This window comes from Balaenoptera ricei, chromosome 5 (assembly GCF_028023285.1).
Source record: "Balaenoptera ricei isolate mBalRic1 chromosome 5, mBalRic1.hap2, whole genome shotgun sequence".
Classification (NCBI taxonomy): Eukaryota; Metazoa; Chordata; class Mammalia; order Artiodactyla; family Balaenopteridae; genus Balaenoptera; species Balaenoptera ricei.
The window spans coordinates 71,149,951-71,165,146 of record NC_082643.1 but is presented as its reverse complement, the minus strand read 5'-3'; the positions used below and the strand labels follow the sequence as shown (position 1 = coordinate 71,165,146).

Sequence of the window (15,196 nt, the reverse complement as noted above, 5' to 3'; positions counted from 1 at the left end):
AAGTAGCAGAGCCAGGGTTTGGACCCCAGGCCTTCTAGCTACCCACTTCCCTAGAGCTGCCTCTCATTGTGAGGTCACCAGGGAGGCGTGTAAGAATCCTGTAGAGGGGGAGGGGCAGGGAGAGGTGACGTGTCATCTGAATCAAGCAAAGTCACCTGCTATTGCTCTCGTAACATAAACTACAGAAAGAAGTGTCCAACTAAACCTCCACTGTGGATACTAAGCAGGAGATAAAATGAGAAAGCACAGGTTTAAAAGGCTGGGAGCAATTACTAAATAGAATAGCTAGATCATAAATGCAGAGGACTGTAGAGGTCATCTTCTAATCCAACCTCTCTGTCTTACAGATGCAAAAAACACTAGAAAAGTCACAGCTAGACTCAGGTGGTCTCCTTATTAAGTCCACTTAGTTTCCTCTATAGCAGATTTCATCCTTCCACTTTATTTCTTTGTAAAGTGTAAGAATTTTAGCACATTTCTAAAGGCAACTAAATAGTGTGTTAAAACTTAATTTATAAAAGATAGCACGTAACACTGATGTAAACTATTTTAAAACAAAGAACTTCAAGCAAAAAGGAAAAACACATGTACTAATATCAAGGTAGCAAATAATAAATCAGTAAGAAACAGTAAAGAAAATGTTGCCCGTGTATAGCTATTACCTGTTGTTATGAGTTTAATTGTTTCCCCCTCAAAAAACATACTTTGGAGTTCTAACCCCTGGTACTTCAGAATGTGACCTTCTGTGGAGATTTACAGGGGGAATCAAGTGAAAATGAGGTCATGGGGTGGGGGTGGGGGGCTAATCCTATATGACTGGAGTCCTTATAAAAGGGAAATTTGGACACAGAGCCAGGCATGCATTGTGGGAAGAACCACGGGGAGAAAAGGAGAGGGGCCTGGGACAGATCCCTCCCTTGCAGCTCCCAGAAGGAGCCACGCCCACTGACATCTGGATTGCAGGCTTCTAACCTCTAGGTCCATGAAACAACAAACTTCTGCTGTTTAAGCCACTCAGTCTGTGGTACTTTGTTACAGCAGCCCCAGGAAACTAACAGAGCAGTCTTCACTTTGAAACGGTTTCAAAAAACCAAAACTTGTACTTAACGTCATAGTATTTTTTGGGCTTCAGAAACAGAGGTAGGTGGAATTACTCATCAGGGATTCGTTACAATTGATTTTGTGCTGAAACCAAACCCACAAGACAAGTACAAACACTTACTTCACTTCTAAGGAGTTGCTCTGCTTTGCTTCTATTCATATTTCTGCAATACCATCTGAACAGAAAAAGATACGTTTAAGGCCTCAGGTTTTTAAAATTGTTCTTTTTTCTTTTTAGGATTAGCAAGGTATTGATAATATTACTCATCAATAACAAACAATAAATAAGAACAAGACCTCATTCATAATCTCAATAATATAGACAACCACTAGTAGCATTTGGATACACATACATGCAGACTTTTTCTACCCATGTTTTTATGAAGACACATATGTACGCCGACATTCTTATTTTCTTTATTAAAGTGAGGTCAAGCTACACTTGCTATATCAGAACCTGAATTTTTCATATAACGGTATATGACACACACCTTTGCAAAGCAATGTAGTCCTGCGCATCACGGTCTGGATGTGCCATAATTTATTTAAGCTATTCTTCATTATTTAACATAAAAATCATTTCTAATTTTTAACTATTATAATAACAGCAAGAATGAATTTTACCCCACTGACTCAAATACGCAGGAAATGTCACCACGTTATTGTCTTGGATTCCAATTAAATCTAATCCCAAGCCCCCATCCCACCAATAGGCAGTAGATTTCATCTCAAATCATCATGAAGCCTCCCCTGCAAATTTCACGAAGGTCCCAAGTATTGAAAGAAACAGAGCAAAACAGAAGAGCAGGCGTCCTGGGTCTTCCAGACTTACTGGTTCCAGCAAAGCCCTGACCCCTGGCAGCCCTCCGAAGGTCTACTGTAGGAATCCCGCCAGGGCCAAGCAGTGGCACCTGCCCTCCCACCACTCTGTGCCAAGCCCCTGCATATCGGTGCCCCTGCTTAACCCTTGAGAAATCTTTCCTAAGGAAAGATGGATACTGCCATCTCCCACCTCATCCTCAGAGGTCTCCCTCTTCCTGCTTCCCCCAACCCGAGCTCTCCAGGGGATTATGAGCAAGTTGGCCAAAGAAGATGAACTCAGACTGTCGGCTTTAAACTTGGGTTTTTGTTTTGTTTTGTGTGGTTTGTTCTAGATGGACTTTAGTGGGCAGAGAACCCTCCATCACAGTCCTATTTCCCAAGGATTCCAATGTTATGAAACCAGCTTGGCCCCTCTAAACCCGTGAAGTTTCCACCACTGCCTCAGCCTTTTATAAAAGAAACAGCACCTGCTTTTGGCCCAGCAAACACCCCGAGACAAGCGAATACAAAGGCCTTCCCTGACTGAGGAAGGGAAAAATACAAAGAAGAAAATACAAGATCATTTTTGGTCTGGATTCTTTTATGCAGTTGGAGTGGACAAACACAAATTATAATCTCAACACAAGTCAAAAACACAATTTACACACAAGCCAAAAGCTCCAATTTTATTTGGAGCCTGAAGTGATTAACCAGGTCTCAGGATTGTGGGTATTAAGATCTCATTGTTGTGGACCCCACTTTATGAACTGAGACCAAGTTCAACAAAATTGCAGATTTAAATTCTGATCAATTTCTGAATGTAACTGAGAAATAAAATAAATGAGGAGAACAGAATGGATTCTGTCCCTAAAGCTTTCCCATTGATAGGAGAAATATTTGTCAGGATACCAAAAACAATCATAAAAGTTAATTAGAAAAGGTAGCTGCAGCTCTCATTATGCATTATAAACCAACAGGACCTGAAAGATTGAAAAAAAAATTCTCTTTATTAATCACAGGAGATCCAAGCCCACATCTTCACAGTGAGAGTAAGCGATGGAGGTTCAGGCTCACGTTCAGATGCAAGAAATCAGTAAAGCTAGATTGTGGCTCTCAAGAGAAATTCGATATAAGATACCCAGAGAAAGAAAAAGGTCCTTTCCTCACTTGGTATATTCAAGCTCCTGGGAAGGGATAAAAGAAATAAGGAAAGAAAAAAAAAAAATCCACAGCACAAATCCTATTCTAAGTGGTCATTTGTATGGTATTTGCAGTTTCCCCAGAAAGGATGTTTTCCTCCCTAGGATATAAACTCAGACCCTGAAGGGTATGTTGAAGAAAGGAAAGGAGGAAGGAGTGATGAACAAATCAAAAGCTGAGTCATCTCGTGGTGAGTATTTCCTAATGGTTCTCTGTGGCTTCTCTTCCTCTTCCATGATACCTACCACCAGGCAAGGAGGGAAAGACAAGAGTGGCTCTGCTGAACGCATCCTGTCGGGAAGAACGATGCACACGTGGTGAGCCGGAGAGCTGCCGCCCAGACGCCAGCCCGCGTGCGTCGCCCACGAGCCCGGCACAGAAATGCCTGTTGGAGGTTAGTTAGCTTCCCCTGATGAAGGAACTATATACTTCTAGAAAGAACGTCCAGGATTTGTAAGTAGCTTGTCATTCCATTCTTAGGTATCAAAACCCTAATGGGAATGAGGGTTTCAGATTGGCTAGTCACTTCAAACACTCCAGAGGGACAGGACTTCATAGTGCTGTCTGAATAGAGGGGAAAGCAACTTTGGGGACAACCTTCTGGAAAGGATGGATCCTGGCCAAGCTTCTTGGAGAGGGTGGGTTGGGTAAATTAGAAAAAGGAGGCAACAGGTATAAACTAACAAAAAATTGAAAACAACCAACCAACCAACCAATGAGCTATATAATCTTTGCTGGTTCTCACTTTGGCCCTTGCCTCCTGGATCACCCACGCAAAGCCTTGTCCTAGACTTTTCCTGTTCTAAGGGTTCTTGCATTCCTGTCACCTTCTTCCTTTAACATGCGTCCATCAAGAACATCTTACTGGGGCTTCCCTGGTGGTGCAGTGGTTGAGAATCCGCCTGCCAATGCAGGGGACACGGGTTCGAGCCCTGGTCTGGGAAGATCCCACATGCCACGGAGCAACTGGGCCCATGAGCCACAACTACTGAGCCTGCGCGTCTGCAGCCTGTGCTCCGCAACAAGAGAGGCTGCGATAGTGAGAGGCCCGCGCACCGCGATGAAGAGTGGCCCCCGCTCGCCGCAACTAGAGAAAGCCCTCGCACAGAAACGAAGACCCAACACAGCCAAAAATAAATAAATAAATTAAAAAAAAAAAAGAACAGCTTACTGACCACCACAACGAGCCCAGTTTCTTTCCTGCAGCACTTCCGATGGTCCTGTCCCCCTCCAACTGGGACCTGGGTGTGGAGGTGGGAACTAGGGTACTGACGGCCCTGGGAGCTGCAGGCTGCCAGTCCTGAGCCCAGCCCAGTGGACAGTCATTGCCCGGACTCCTCTGCCCCGAAACAAACAGCAGAAGGGCTCTTGATTCAGCAGCTGGCAAAAGGCTTTTTAACCCTGGAGACATTTAAGACGTGTTACAGGATGGGCTTTAGCAAAATCCAACACCAACAGTGGAGTGGAAAGACAGCAGGAGTGACTGTCAGCACTGAGAACAGGTTTTTCCTTCCTCATCCAGTCAGGGCTGGCGCCACGCCACGTGGAATCCCCACTCCCTGGGCAGCTGGCTGAGGGGACTCCCACAGCAAGTTCACTTGCTCATGCCGAGGTGGAGTCAGACACCCAAAAATTGCATGGCAATGAATCATAAACTTCCTAAAACCCTTATTTGTAATCCCATGAGTCATAAGGGGAGTTCTCACATTTAGATAAGGATTATCTGGTTTCCAAGCACATCCCTCCTGAAATCACCAGTTACTTCTCAGTCAGATCCCCTTAAAATCAGGTCCAAGCTTTTACCTTTTAGCATCTTCCCTAATTCTAAGGATTTACTCTATTTTCCTAAAATGTATTCAAGAACAAAACCACTATTTTAGTTACATGCTTTGTATACCCTCACCTACTTCTAAAACAACTTTGAGGGGGTCACACCACTGAGTGCTATGACTTTTGAATCTGTTAATCCTTTTCTAGACTTTTAAGGTACACTCACATTACAGGAAGTAACATGGACAGAGGAAACAGCTTTGTGTTGGTGGTGGTGGTGACAGTGTTGTTTTTAAAGAAGTGAATGAAGCGTCAATACACCACCTCAGAATGACCACAAAAGGCTCATATATATTTGGTATATATGAGCCTCTCACTAAAACCTGGCCATGCACTGTTAGTGAGCATATAAACAGCAGCCCATTGTTTTCTCTGAAAAGTAATTTCACAGCATGATTAGGAGTCTTAAGAAGTTCATAACTAGCCTTTAGCTCAGTACGTAGATTTTTAGAGATCTAGTTTAAGACAATAAGCAGGAAGAGGTATCCCAGTATTTTTACATAGTAAAGATGCCTAAACAACATAATGCCACACAAATAAGGAAATGATTATATAAATTATTGCACATCCATGTGCCATATGTCTGGTTGTACCCCTTAAGGCCTCGCACAGTGCCTGATACACACTAAGGTCTCAGTAAACATTTGAAGAATTCACGACTGAATGAAATATAATGCAATTATTAAAATGTTTTCGAAGTACATTTAATGGCATGAGGAAATACTCACACTCATAATATACTGTTAAGTGAATTAAACAGGATATAAAACAGTATATACAGCAGGATTCTAAAGATTGAAAGGAAATATATGAATGTTGACAGGGGTCAACTCTAGTTGATTTCTGAATAATTTCTCTTACTAACATTTTTCATATTTTCAAAGAATTTTAAAACAATAATCACATATTGTAATTATAGTTAGAAAAGAGAAACAATCAAATGTTTTTTTAAAGGCCACTCTGGGAAACTGTATTTTGATTTCCTGAATGAATGAACAATGAGCTGTATTTCAAAGTCAGCTAAAGCTATGATTCGTTTAAAATCAATTCAATTATATTCACTTCTGTAATTCTATTCACACATAGTACCTTCAGGTAAAGTGTATTATAGAAACTAATTCTCACAATGTCTATTTACCATCCTAGACAACTAAGTTAAGGATAAGTTAGTACATCCTTCCAAAGATAATGAAAGATAACCATTAATCTCCAAAATGTCTTACATAATTAGGAAAATAAAAACATTTTCTAGTTCTCCACATTCACAAAATAACCTTTTACTTACTCATATTGATCTAAGTTGTTTGATTTCTTTCCTGTCACGTAATTACTTGGGATATATCCTTCACTCCTAGAAATAAGAAAAGTACTTTAGATAAACTGAAATTATTTTACTGAGAGAGTACTAAAAGAAAAATTACTGCCTTTCCGGAATAAAGTATAAAATTGCCTAAAGTTTGTAAGAAAGACTAGCTGACCCCCAATAAATAAATATAGCTATAGTATTTGATGCTTCACAAAGGACTTCCTCATTTGATCCTTACAAAAATTCTGAGGTAGGCAGGCATTACTGTACCCACTTTTTGGTGGGGAAACTAAGGCTTAGAAAGGTTGAGAGACTTTCTCAAGGTCTCAAAGCTAGCCAGCAACAGGGCCATAACTTGAATTCTGAACTTGTGACTAGGTTCAGAGCCCTTCCTAATATTCCATGATGCTTCTTTTGAATTCACAATTTCTTGGGATGTTTTAAAGAAACCACTACTTCAGAAAAGTTGAAGTGTTGGATAAAAACACCCATCACTCCAATACCTCAACAGTCTGTGTAGTGCATTGTTTCACAGAGGGTAATGCCTGACATCTACACCAGTATCATCAGGTCACTTTTTAAAAAGGGAAATTCCGGGACTTCCCTGGCAATCCAGTGGTTAAGGCTCTGTGCTTCCAAGGCACTGGGTGCGGGTTCGATCCCTGGTCAGGGAACTGAGATTCTGCAAGCCGCGTGGTGCACAACCAAAAAAAAAAAAAAAAAAAAAAAAGCAAATTCCTGGGTCATACCCCAAGAGATCTGAACTGAGAAGACCTATGTGGGCCTACGGAATCTTTGATTTTACCCCAGATGACTCCTATCTCCTATGCACATTACAGTTTAAGGAGCAATCATATCAGGTAAAATCTTGGTTGGAGCCAAGAATTTCAGCATAAGAGAGATACATGTATAAAATTTCTAAGTTGAGTAAAAACCTTGTAATCTTAAATTTGAATTTGAACTATCAGTAAGAACTCATAACACACACACAGACACACACACACACACCAGTGCATATATGTAGCTCTGTTGCACGGAGAAAGGCCTAGAAGCAACCACAATCCAGCAGCAATTAGAATCCAAGCACCCCAGCTGTTGTCTCTAAATATTGCTTCTTACTACAAGGAGCCAGAACTCCTTGGGGAAATGGCAAATTGCAGGTTTGGCCAGGAAAAATACAAGATGAACGTGAGCTATTTTATTTTATTCAGAAAGCAGGGAAGCTGAGAAACACTAAAAACGTCCCCAGTCAAAAATAGCTACCACTGACCCATGATGGGACAATTCAAGCAAAAAGAATGATGACTGCAATAGACTGAAACCAAATAGATAAGCATCTATAATAACACAAAACATTATTGGTTACCATTGTTATCAACAGAGGAAGCTTGGTCATCAACTCATTATTCTGAAAAGTTGGTAAAAGATAAGAATCCAAAATGTATCTTGCCTTTCCTGCATGAACTAAATGAACTGGTTCATGAGGCAGTTCTTCTTTAGAGATTTAATAAATGCAGATGGAATGACAGAATTAGAAAAATCACCATTTTGCTATCCCTAATGAAATAATGGATCTAAGCAATAATCATCAATGGATGCCAAAATCATTAGGTGAAACATTGATAAAGAACTTTATGATGGAGGGATAATGTTGACACCTGAACCAATGAGTAATCCTGGCATCATCAGAAGCGGAACAACCAGATACACAGGACACAGATACATATTAAATGACACCATGTGGAAGCAAACAGCTTAATCTAAATTGTGGCTCATTTCATAGAGAGAATAACCTGGTTTTATCAATAAATCAAAAATGAGAAAAAAAAAAAAAGGCTAGGGATTGTTATAGAATAAAAGAAAGACGTGAGACCTATCAGCCAAAATGCAATGTGTGGACCTTGTTTTAATCTTGATTAAACTGTAAAATACAGATTAGAGCTAATCAAGGGAAACCAGAATTACAGAGTTGGTACTATCCTTCCACCTGGGCCAGAGGGTCCCTGCTCTGACCTCACACTTTCGAGAGGATGTTAAAGCCCATGATCCCTCAGCCCTCCTCTGGACCATCATCTGCGTAACTAGGGCCCCAGAATTCTCTGCCCACTACCAAGCCCTACATGGGCCTTTCCAATGGGTTTCATCCTTTGGAAAGCAAATGATGCTGATTGTGTGCACCCACTCCAGCCCAGGTCCAAGGAGTGACCGAGTTGGGGGGTGGCTTTTGCAAATCATGTGGACAGAGTTTGGAGGTACGGCTGGGAGATTCACATGGTACGTGTGAGATGGAGCCCAGGGCAGAAGGGAAGAGAGAAGGGAGACACCTCAGGGAGCTGGCCCTCTGTGCACTATCGCATTCTGGCATGGAACTCCAATCCAAACCTTGCCTTCCTTGTCATTTTGAAGGTATGTATGTTTGTCAAGCTGGAGGATAAATTATATCTTATTTACCAGTTTGTTAGCTTGACTTATAACTTCTAAATATTTAAACATATGATATCTGGGCTTTTATTTGTACTCTTCTTCTAGTCCTGAAAATGTTGCGGGAAAGCCTACAGATGATGTTTTTTAACTTATTGTTAAGTACGATAATGACACAGCAGTTGTTTAAAAAAATCTTTAGCGGTTAGACTTAGGGGTGAAATGACATGATGATTTGAATTTAGTTTTAAATACTTGAGAAAAAACAGTTGGGAAGATTTTACAGTCAAGACTGGCCAAATGTTGGTAATTTCTGAAGTCAAGTGACAAGAGGCTCCATTATACTATCATGTACTTTTTGGATATCTGAAAATGTCTATAATAAAAAATAAAAATCAATCTTCTACAGTGTTTGGCAAAAAAAAAGCAGTGATGACCTTCTTGTAAACATAGATTAAAAGGTTTCCAAAAAGGTAATAATGCACAGCAAACCAGCACTCAGGAGATCTACCACTGCTGAGAAGTGAACAGAAGACACGGACCCTGCCCAAACCAGGGGCTTCCACTGCTTCTCCAGAAGTGACCTGAGGAACAGAGAATTGGAACTGGGGGTGGGACAGGAGGTGAGAAAGCAGACTTGGAGGGCGGACATGCTCTAACCAGGCAGGACAAAAGAGTCCTCCTCTTCCTACCCACAGGAACTCAGAATATAAACAGGATTATATTTCAGAGGTAAGCACAGGACACAGAGCTTTCTTAACGAAGCCTAAGACTCATCCCCTATGTTTATCCACATTTACCCATTATTTACCAATAATAAGGTTGAAAGGACTATTCTCTTTAAATCCTAGATTATTTTGTATAAATAATGTTTGTTTTTAAATTTCTTGAATGTATGTATTTTAGACATAGACACATATGCACATACATATAGACAGAAAGACAGACACAAACACACACATACACATTCTCTCTCTCTTAGACAAATCTAAGATTACTTTATCTTGGGGGTGGGGTGCGGGGGGAAGGGACCTAAAATGTAATTTCCCCCAAGATCAAACAATCCAATTAGACATACAATGGATGAGAAAGAGACCGGTGTAATGGATTCTAATTTCTGGAAAGGAGCGGTTGATTCATTTATATTTATTGAGTCACTACTAAGAATACATTGTGTTACTGCAAAGTAATAACATATATTTTCATTTATGGCCGCTGAACTAGTCTCATTACATAACAGTTACAGGTTATCCTCTTCTCACTCAGTATTTAACTCCCAGCCACCCACTGTGTATCACCCACAGAGAAGGAATACCTACCCATATTTATCTCTTGCTCTCCACCAATGAACATCATTCTTTTCCAATATGATATACTCCTGGCCTCTCTCTAATCTGAGATCATGTGCTTCTGTCGCTTGGAAATCATACATGGCTACAACTATTTCTTCACTATTACCTTCTTCTTCAGGTGGAATTGGTGGGGGAGGCCTTCGCTAAGAAAAGGAGGTAACATATAAAAGTTTAGTCTTCTGTTTGAAACTGGGTGTGCAGTAAAACACCAAGCAATGCGCACGTCCCCACAGTATAAAGTCTGCCGTAGATAATCTGGTGAACCCGCACCATGAGTTTGATGATATTGATGCTACTGGACCTCTCATGGGTTTCAGAAGCTAGGACAAGAGCAAAAGCTGTCTTTAAACATCAAACGGCTTCTGCTCAGTGTCAGGACTAGCTTTCCAGGGAGAGGCAAGGGTAACGTGAGTAGAAACCAGGAGGACTAAAGGCAGACCCACCATTTAATGGCCTTCAGTGGGGAAAAGCAGAACTACTTCTGTCAGGTCTCCGCCCACTCAAAGGAATCTGCACTGCTTTGTGCCTGCTGTGTGCAAGGCACACTCTTAGTACCTAGCTAGCATGCTGTTTCTCATTTTTTTTTAATTGAAGTATAGTTGATTTACAATGTGTTAGTTTCTCATGTACGGCCAAGTGATTCAGTATATATTCTTTTTCATATTGTTTTCCATTATGGTGTATTACAGGATATTGAATATAGTTCCCTGTGCTACACAGTAGGACCCTGTTGTTTATCTATTTTATATATAGTAGTTTGTATCTGCTAATCCCAAACTCCTAATTTATCCCCCTCCCTCTCTGGTAACCGTAAGTTTGTTTTCTACATCTGTGAGTCTGTTTCTGTTTTGTAAATAAGTTCATCTGTAGTCTCATTTATTCTTAATACTAATCCCATGAAGTAGAGTATATCATTTCCATTTTACAACTGAGGAAACAATGGCTGAAGTATCCCACCCAAAGTCACCCATCTCAGATTCATGCTGGATCAGGCTCCTCCTGAGTGCAAAGTACATGTGTTTTCTACCATACTCCACTATTCACAGTCACTCCTTTGTCATAATACTGGGGTCTTAAGACTGAAATATTCCTTTAAAGTCCCATGCCTCTTGTATAATTCTCGAAGCCAAAATACAGGCAGAATGCCAGATGATAATATCTGATACAATTAAATTGATATTATTTGACACCAAAAAAGAAACAAATCAAGTGAGCCATAGTCTATCCATTTCCGACGTGACCCTTGCAGGGAGCAGCACCACAGGAATGAACATAAACATACTTAATAAACTGCAGATGTTTCCAAACGTTAAAGACCAGCTTACCTTCTTTGTTTCCGGTGCTGGTGCTCGAGGTAGTGCTTTTCTTACACCTGAAAATGACAACGACAAAAATAGGTCAAAATGCCGTCTACCAATGATTGATAGTTTTAAGGAAAAGTAAAAATGAACCCATAACAGGAAGTCCACTCAGACTCTCTCACTCTGGTGCATTTTGCTTGTAATACTATTTTAGAACAGATTTTTTAAAATGCTATTAAAGCCGGTTTGTATTTCTGCCTTCTTGAACAGACTGTAAATGCCGCAGGGATTGGGGCCGTGTCTTGTTCACTGTAAACAAATGGGACTACCTCAGAACCAAAAAGCTTCTGCTCAGCAGAGGAAACCATCAACAAAATGAAAAGGCAACCAACAGAAGGGGAGAAAATATTTGCAACCCACATATCTGAGAAGGGGTTAACATCCAAAGTATACAAGGAATTCATACAACTCAATAGTTAAAACAAATAATAATAATAACTCAATTAAAAGTGGACAAAGGACCTAAACAGACACTTTTTTTAAAGACATACAAATGGCCAATAGGTACCTTAAAAGGTGCTCGACATAACTAATCATTAGGGAAATGCAAGTCAAACCACAATAAGATACCACCTTATACATATTAGGATAGCAATTCTAAAAACCACACATGATAACAAATGCTGGTAAGGATGTGGAGAAAAGGGGACCCTTGTGCACTGCTTGTGGGAATGTAAATTGATGCAGCCACTATGGAAAATAATATAGAGGTTCCCCCAAAAATTAAAAATACAACTACCATATGATCCAGCAATCCCACTTCTGGGTATATACACAAAAGAAACAAAATCAATACCTTAAAGAGATATCTGCACTCCCATGTTCATGGTAGCATTATTCACGATAGCCAAGGTATAGAAACAATCTAAGCATCCATCAACAGATGACTAGATAAAGAAAATGTGGCATATACTTATAGAGAATGGAATATTATTCAGCCTTAGAAAAAGAAGGAAATCCTGTCATTTGTGACAACATGGATAAAGTTGGAGGGCATTATGCTAAGTGAAATAAGCCAGACAAAGAAGGACAAGTACCACATGGTATCACTTACATGGGGAAGCTTAAAAAAAAAAAAAAAGTCAAACTCATAGAAATAGAGAGTAGAAAAATGGTTGCCAGGGGATGGGGGGTGGAGGAAATAGAGAAGTTACTAAAAGGGTACAAGCTTTCAGTTATAAGATGAATAAGGTATGTTAATTACAACTCAATTAAAATATATAGAGAGCAGGAAAAAAAGATAAATAAGGTCTGAGGATCTAACGTATAACATGGTGACTATAGTTGATAGCACTGTGGTGTATGACTGAAGTTTACCAAGAGAGTAGAACTTAAATGTTTTCACACACACACACACACACACACACACACACACACCCACAAAGGTAAACACGCAAGGTGATGGATGTGTTTATTAACTCAATGGGAGGAACCCTTTCCAATGGATAGATAAGTATATCCAGTCATCTCATTGTAAAATTTAAATATGTTACAATTTTGTTAATTATACCTCAGTAAAGCTTAAAAAAAAGAGAAAAGCTGCTGATGGTGCTACATTAGGCTCACACTTTTAACAGAGTCATTTTTAGTAGGCTTTCATATTGTGATAAAAATTCCCAAAAACAGACCTTCTGATTCCATGAGATGGCCCTACTGCTAACTAAATAAAATTATTCTTACAAAAATACACCTACCCTACATTTACACTGTGCTAGAAAGTGTGAAGGCCATATTTAACCAACATCAAAATCAAAATCATGTCACTTTCTCCCAATAATACCAACAGTATGTACATCCTGAACACAATATAACTACAGAATAAAATGAATACTTACTACTCTCAAACAGATTATATCTTTCACATCCAGGTGCTAGTTTTTCAGTTTGTCTGCAACACTGATAACTTCCGTCTGCCCAAAATTTAGGATGGTATTTAATCATAATATTATTGTTGTTCTTTATTTCTGTAATTCATAGACACATTAAATGATGAGTGAAATAAAACAGAGATAACAGAATGTTTCCTGTTGATCATTCTTTCTCAAATACTATGTTTATTATGAGGAAACCCTCATAACATATAATCCAGCATTCAGAAAATCCACGGAGTTCTCTTTCACCTCTTTTTTTGGTGAGGCACCCTTGTTAACAGAAGTGACCTCTGCTACACCATGATGGATAAACACAAAAGTCAGCCCACCACCATTTTGTTCTGCAGAAAAAGCGATGAGGATTATGCAGGTCAAATCATTGATTAGTATACTTTACATACAAGTCAATTCATCCACATCAAATGTTGACTACATAGACAATTTCTTAGAAAATACCAAATCCTGTTACCATAAAAGCCCGGTGCTTAGTCACCTCCAAATGTATTACACATTAAATGAAAGCACGTTCTTCTTAAAAACTATGTATATGCCACTAGAAGGAACCAGATTATAAAAAAGGAAGTTAACTTCAACATGTGTCACTTACAGTAACAGAGAATGTTCTTGGAGAAACACTTACTGTAGATTAAAAGATTATAAATGCAAGATACACTAGCCGTATCTCTGTCTTAGTGACAACAATGTTATATTCTGAAATTATGTACAGATTAATATTTTATTATATGAGTTTTACCTTCTTTTAACTTCTTCACCCACTGGTCCCTGCTTTGTGCACTAGGTGCAAAAATGTAAAGTGTGTTAGCATCGTGCACAACCTGAAATAAGACAAAAGACGGAACAGGTGAGAAAAGCTTAGACACAGCACTCTTGGCTAGCACAGAGCCCTTGGTACCACAGGAATCAATAAAGGATTCTGAAATGATTGACCAAAAGTCAATTACTTCCGATCCAAAGAACCTAGATTCCCTTCTTACAAAAGCACATCTATTTCTTCATGTCTCCATCCAGTGGGATACACATTTTACAAAGGACTGTGCTTTTACAGAAAAAAAATATATACAGAGGCCAGGATGCTTTGCCAATCTGGTTATTTCTTGCGATCTAATTAACTAAAGTTCCTTAAGTAAACTTGGTATAACAGGGACTATTCCAATCGAATATTTTTCTGAATAATATTTGAGATGAATGGACTACTCTTTCAACATCACTCTTATACCTTCCTTTTGCCACTATAAATAACTGCAGTAGGTAGCTTAATTAATCACTGACCACCCCAACTCTATACTTTGTGCTTTACAGACATTAACTCAACTAATCCTACCATCAAGGTATTAGTATTTCCATTTTACAGAGGAGGAGACTAAGGCCTATCCAAGACACCCCAATTCTAGATAACTCCCAGAGGCACTATTCACAAAGAATGCACTGCAAATGGTGCCCCTTAAGTTACCTGCCCATCAGCATTTGGCTGGTCATCCAGAAAGCCAGGATCCTGACTCCAGAGCCCAAACTTTTAACCACAGTACCTCTTTCAGAGGTACCTCTAGGTGAGCAATTAAACAGTCTTATTCTTAATATTCTTAATATTAAGAATAAAATTAAGCATGGGAAACTAACCCAAGAATTTTGTCTTTGGTCTATCACTTTACCCTTGATGGTCAGTCACAAGGTGGAAACACCCCAATTGACTAAAAAGTATCTGGGGACTTCCCTGGTGGTCCAGTGGTTAGGACTCTGTGCTTCCACTGCCGCGGGGGTGGGGGTGGGGGGCCCGGGTTGGATCCCTGGTTGGGGAACTAAGGTCCTGTAAGGTCCCGCAAGCTGCTTGCGGCCAAAAACAAAAAAAAAAAACAAAAAAAACCCAAAAAACAAATCTGGCTAGAAACCTCCTTTTACCATGTCACTGGATTGAACACAGATAGCTCTTTCATC

At 39.7% G+C, this 15,196-nt stretch overlaps 1 protein-coding gene across 1 annotated transcript in view; it reads right to left on the bottom strand.

Moving 5' to 3' along the window:
- Positions 1–15,196, bottom strand: part of TEC (tec protein tyrosine kinase) — a 125,698-nt gene that overhangs the window by 22,489 nt on the left and 88,013 nt on the right. Inside the window, exons 4-9 of the mRNA XM_059923056.1 lie at positions 13,998–14,079; positions 13,208–13,336; positions 11,337–11,383; positions 9,979–10,154; positions 6,218–6,283; positions 1,223–1,277 (exon numbers count right to left, since the gene is read on the bottom strand). Coding sequence (XP_059779039.1) covers positions 1,223–1,277; positions 6,218–6,283; positions 9,979–10,154; positions 11,337–11,383; positions 13,208–13,336; positions 13,998–14,079 — 555 coding nt within the window. The remainder of the gene's footprint in view (positions 1–1,222; positions 1,278–6,217; positions 6,284–9,978; positions 10,155–11,336; positions 11,384–13,207; positions 13,337–13,997; positions 14,080–15,196) is intronic.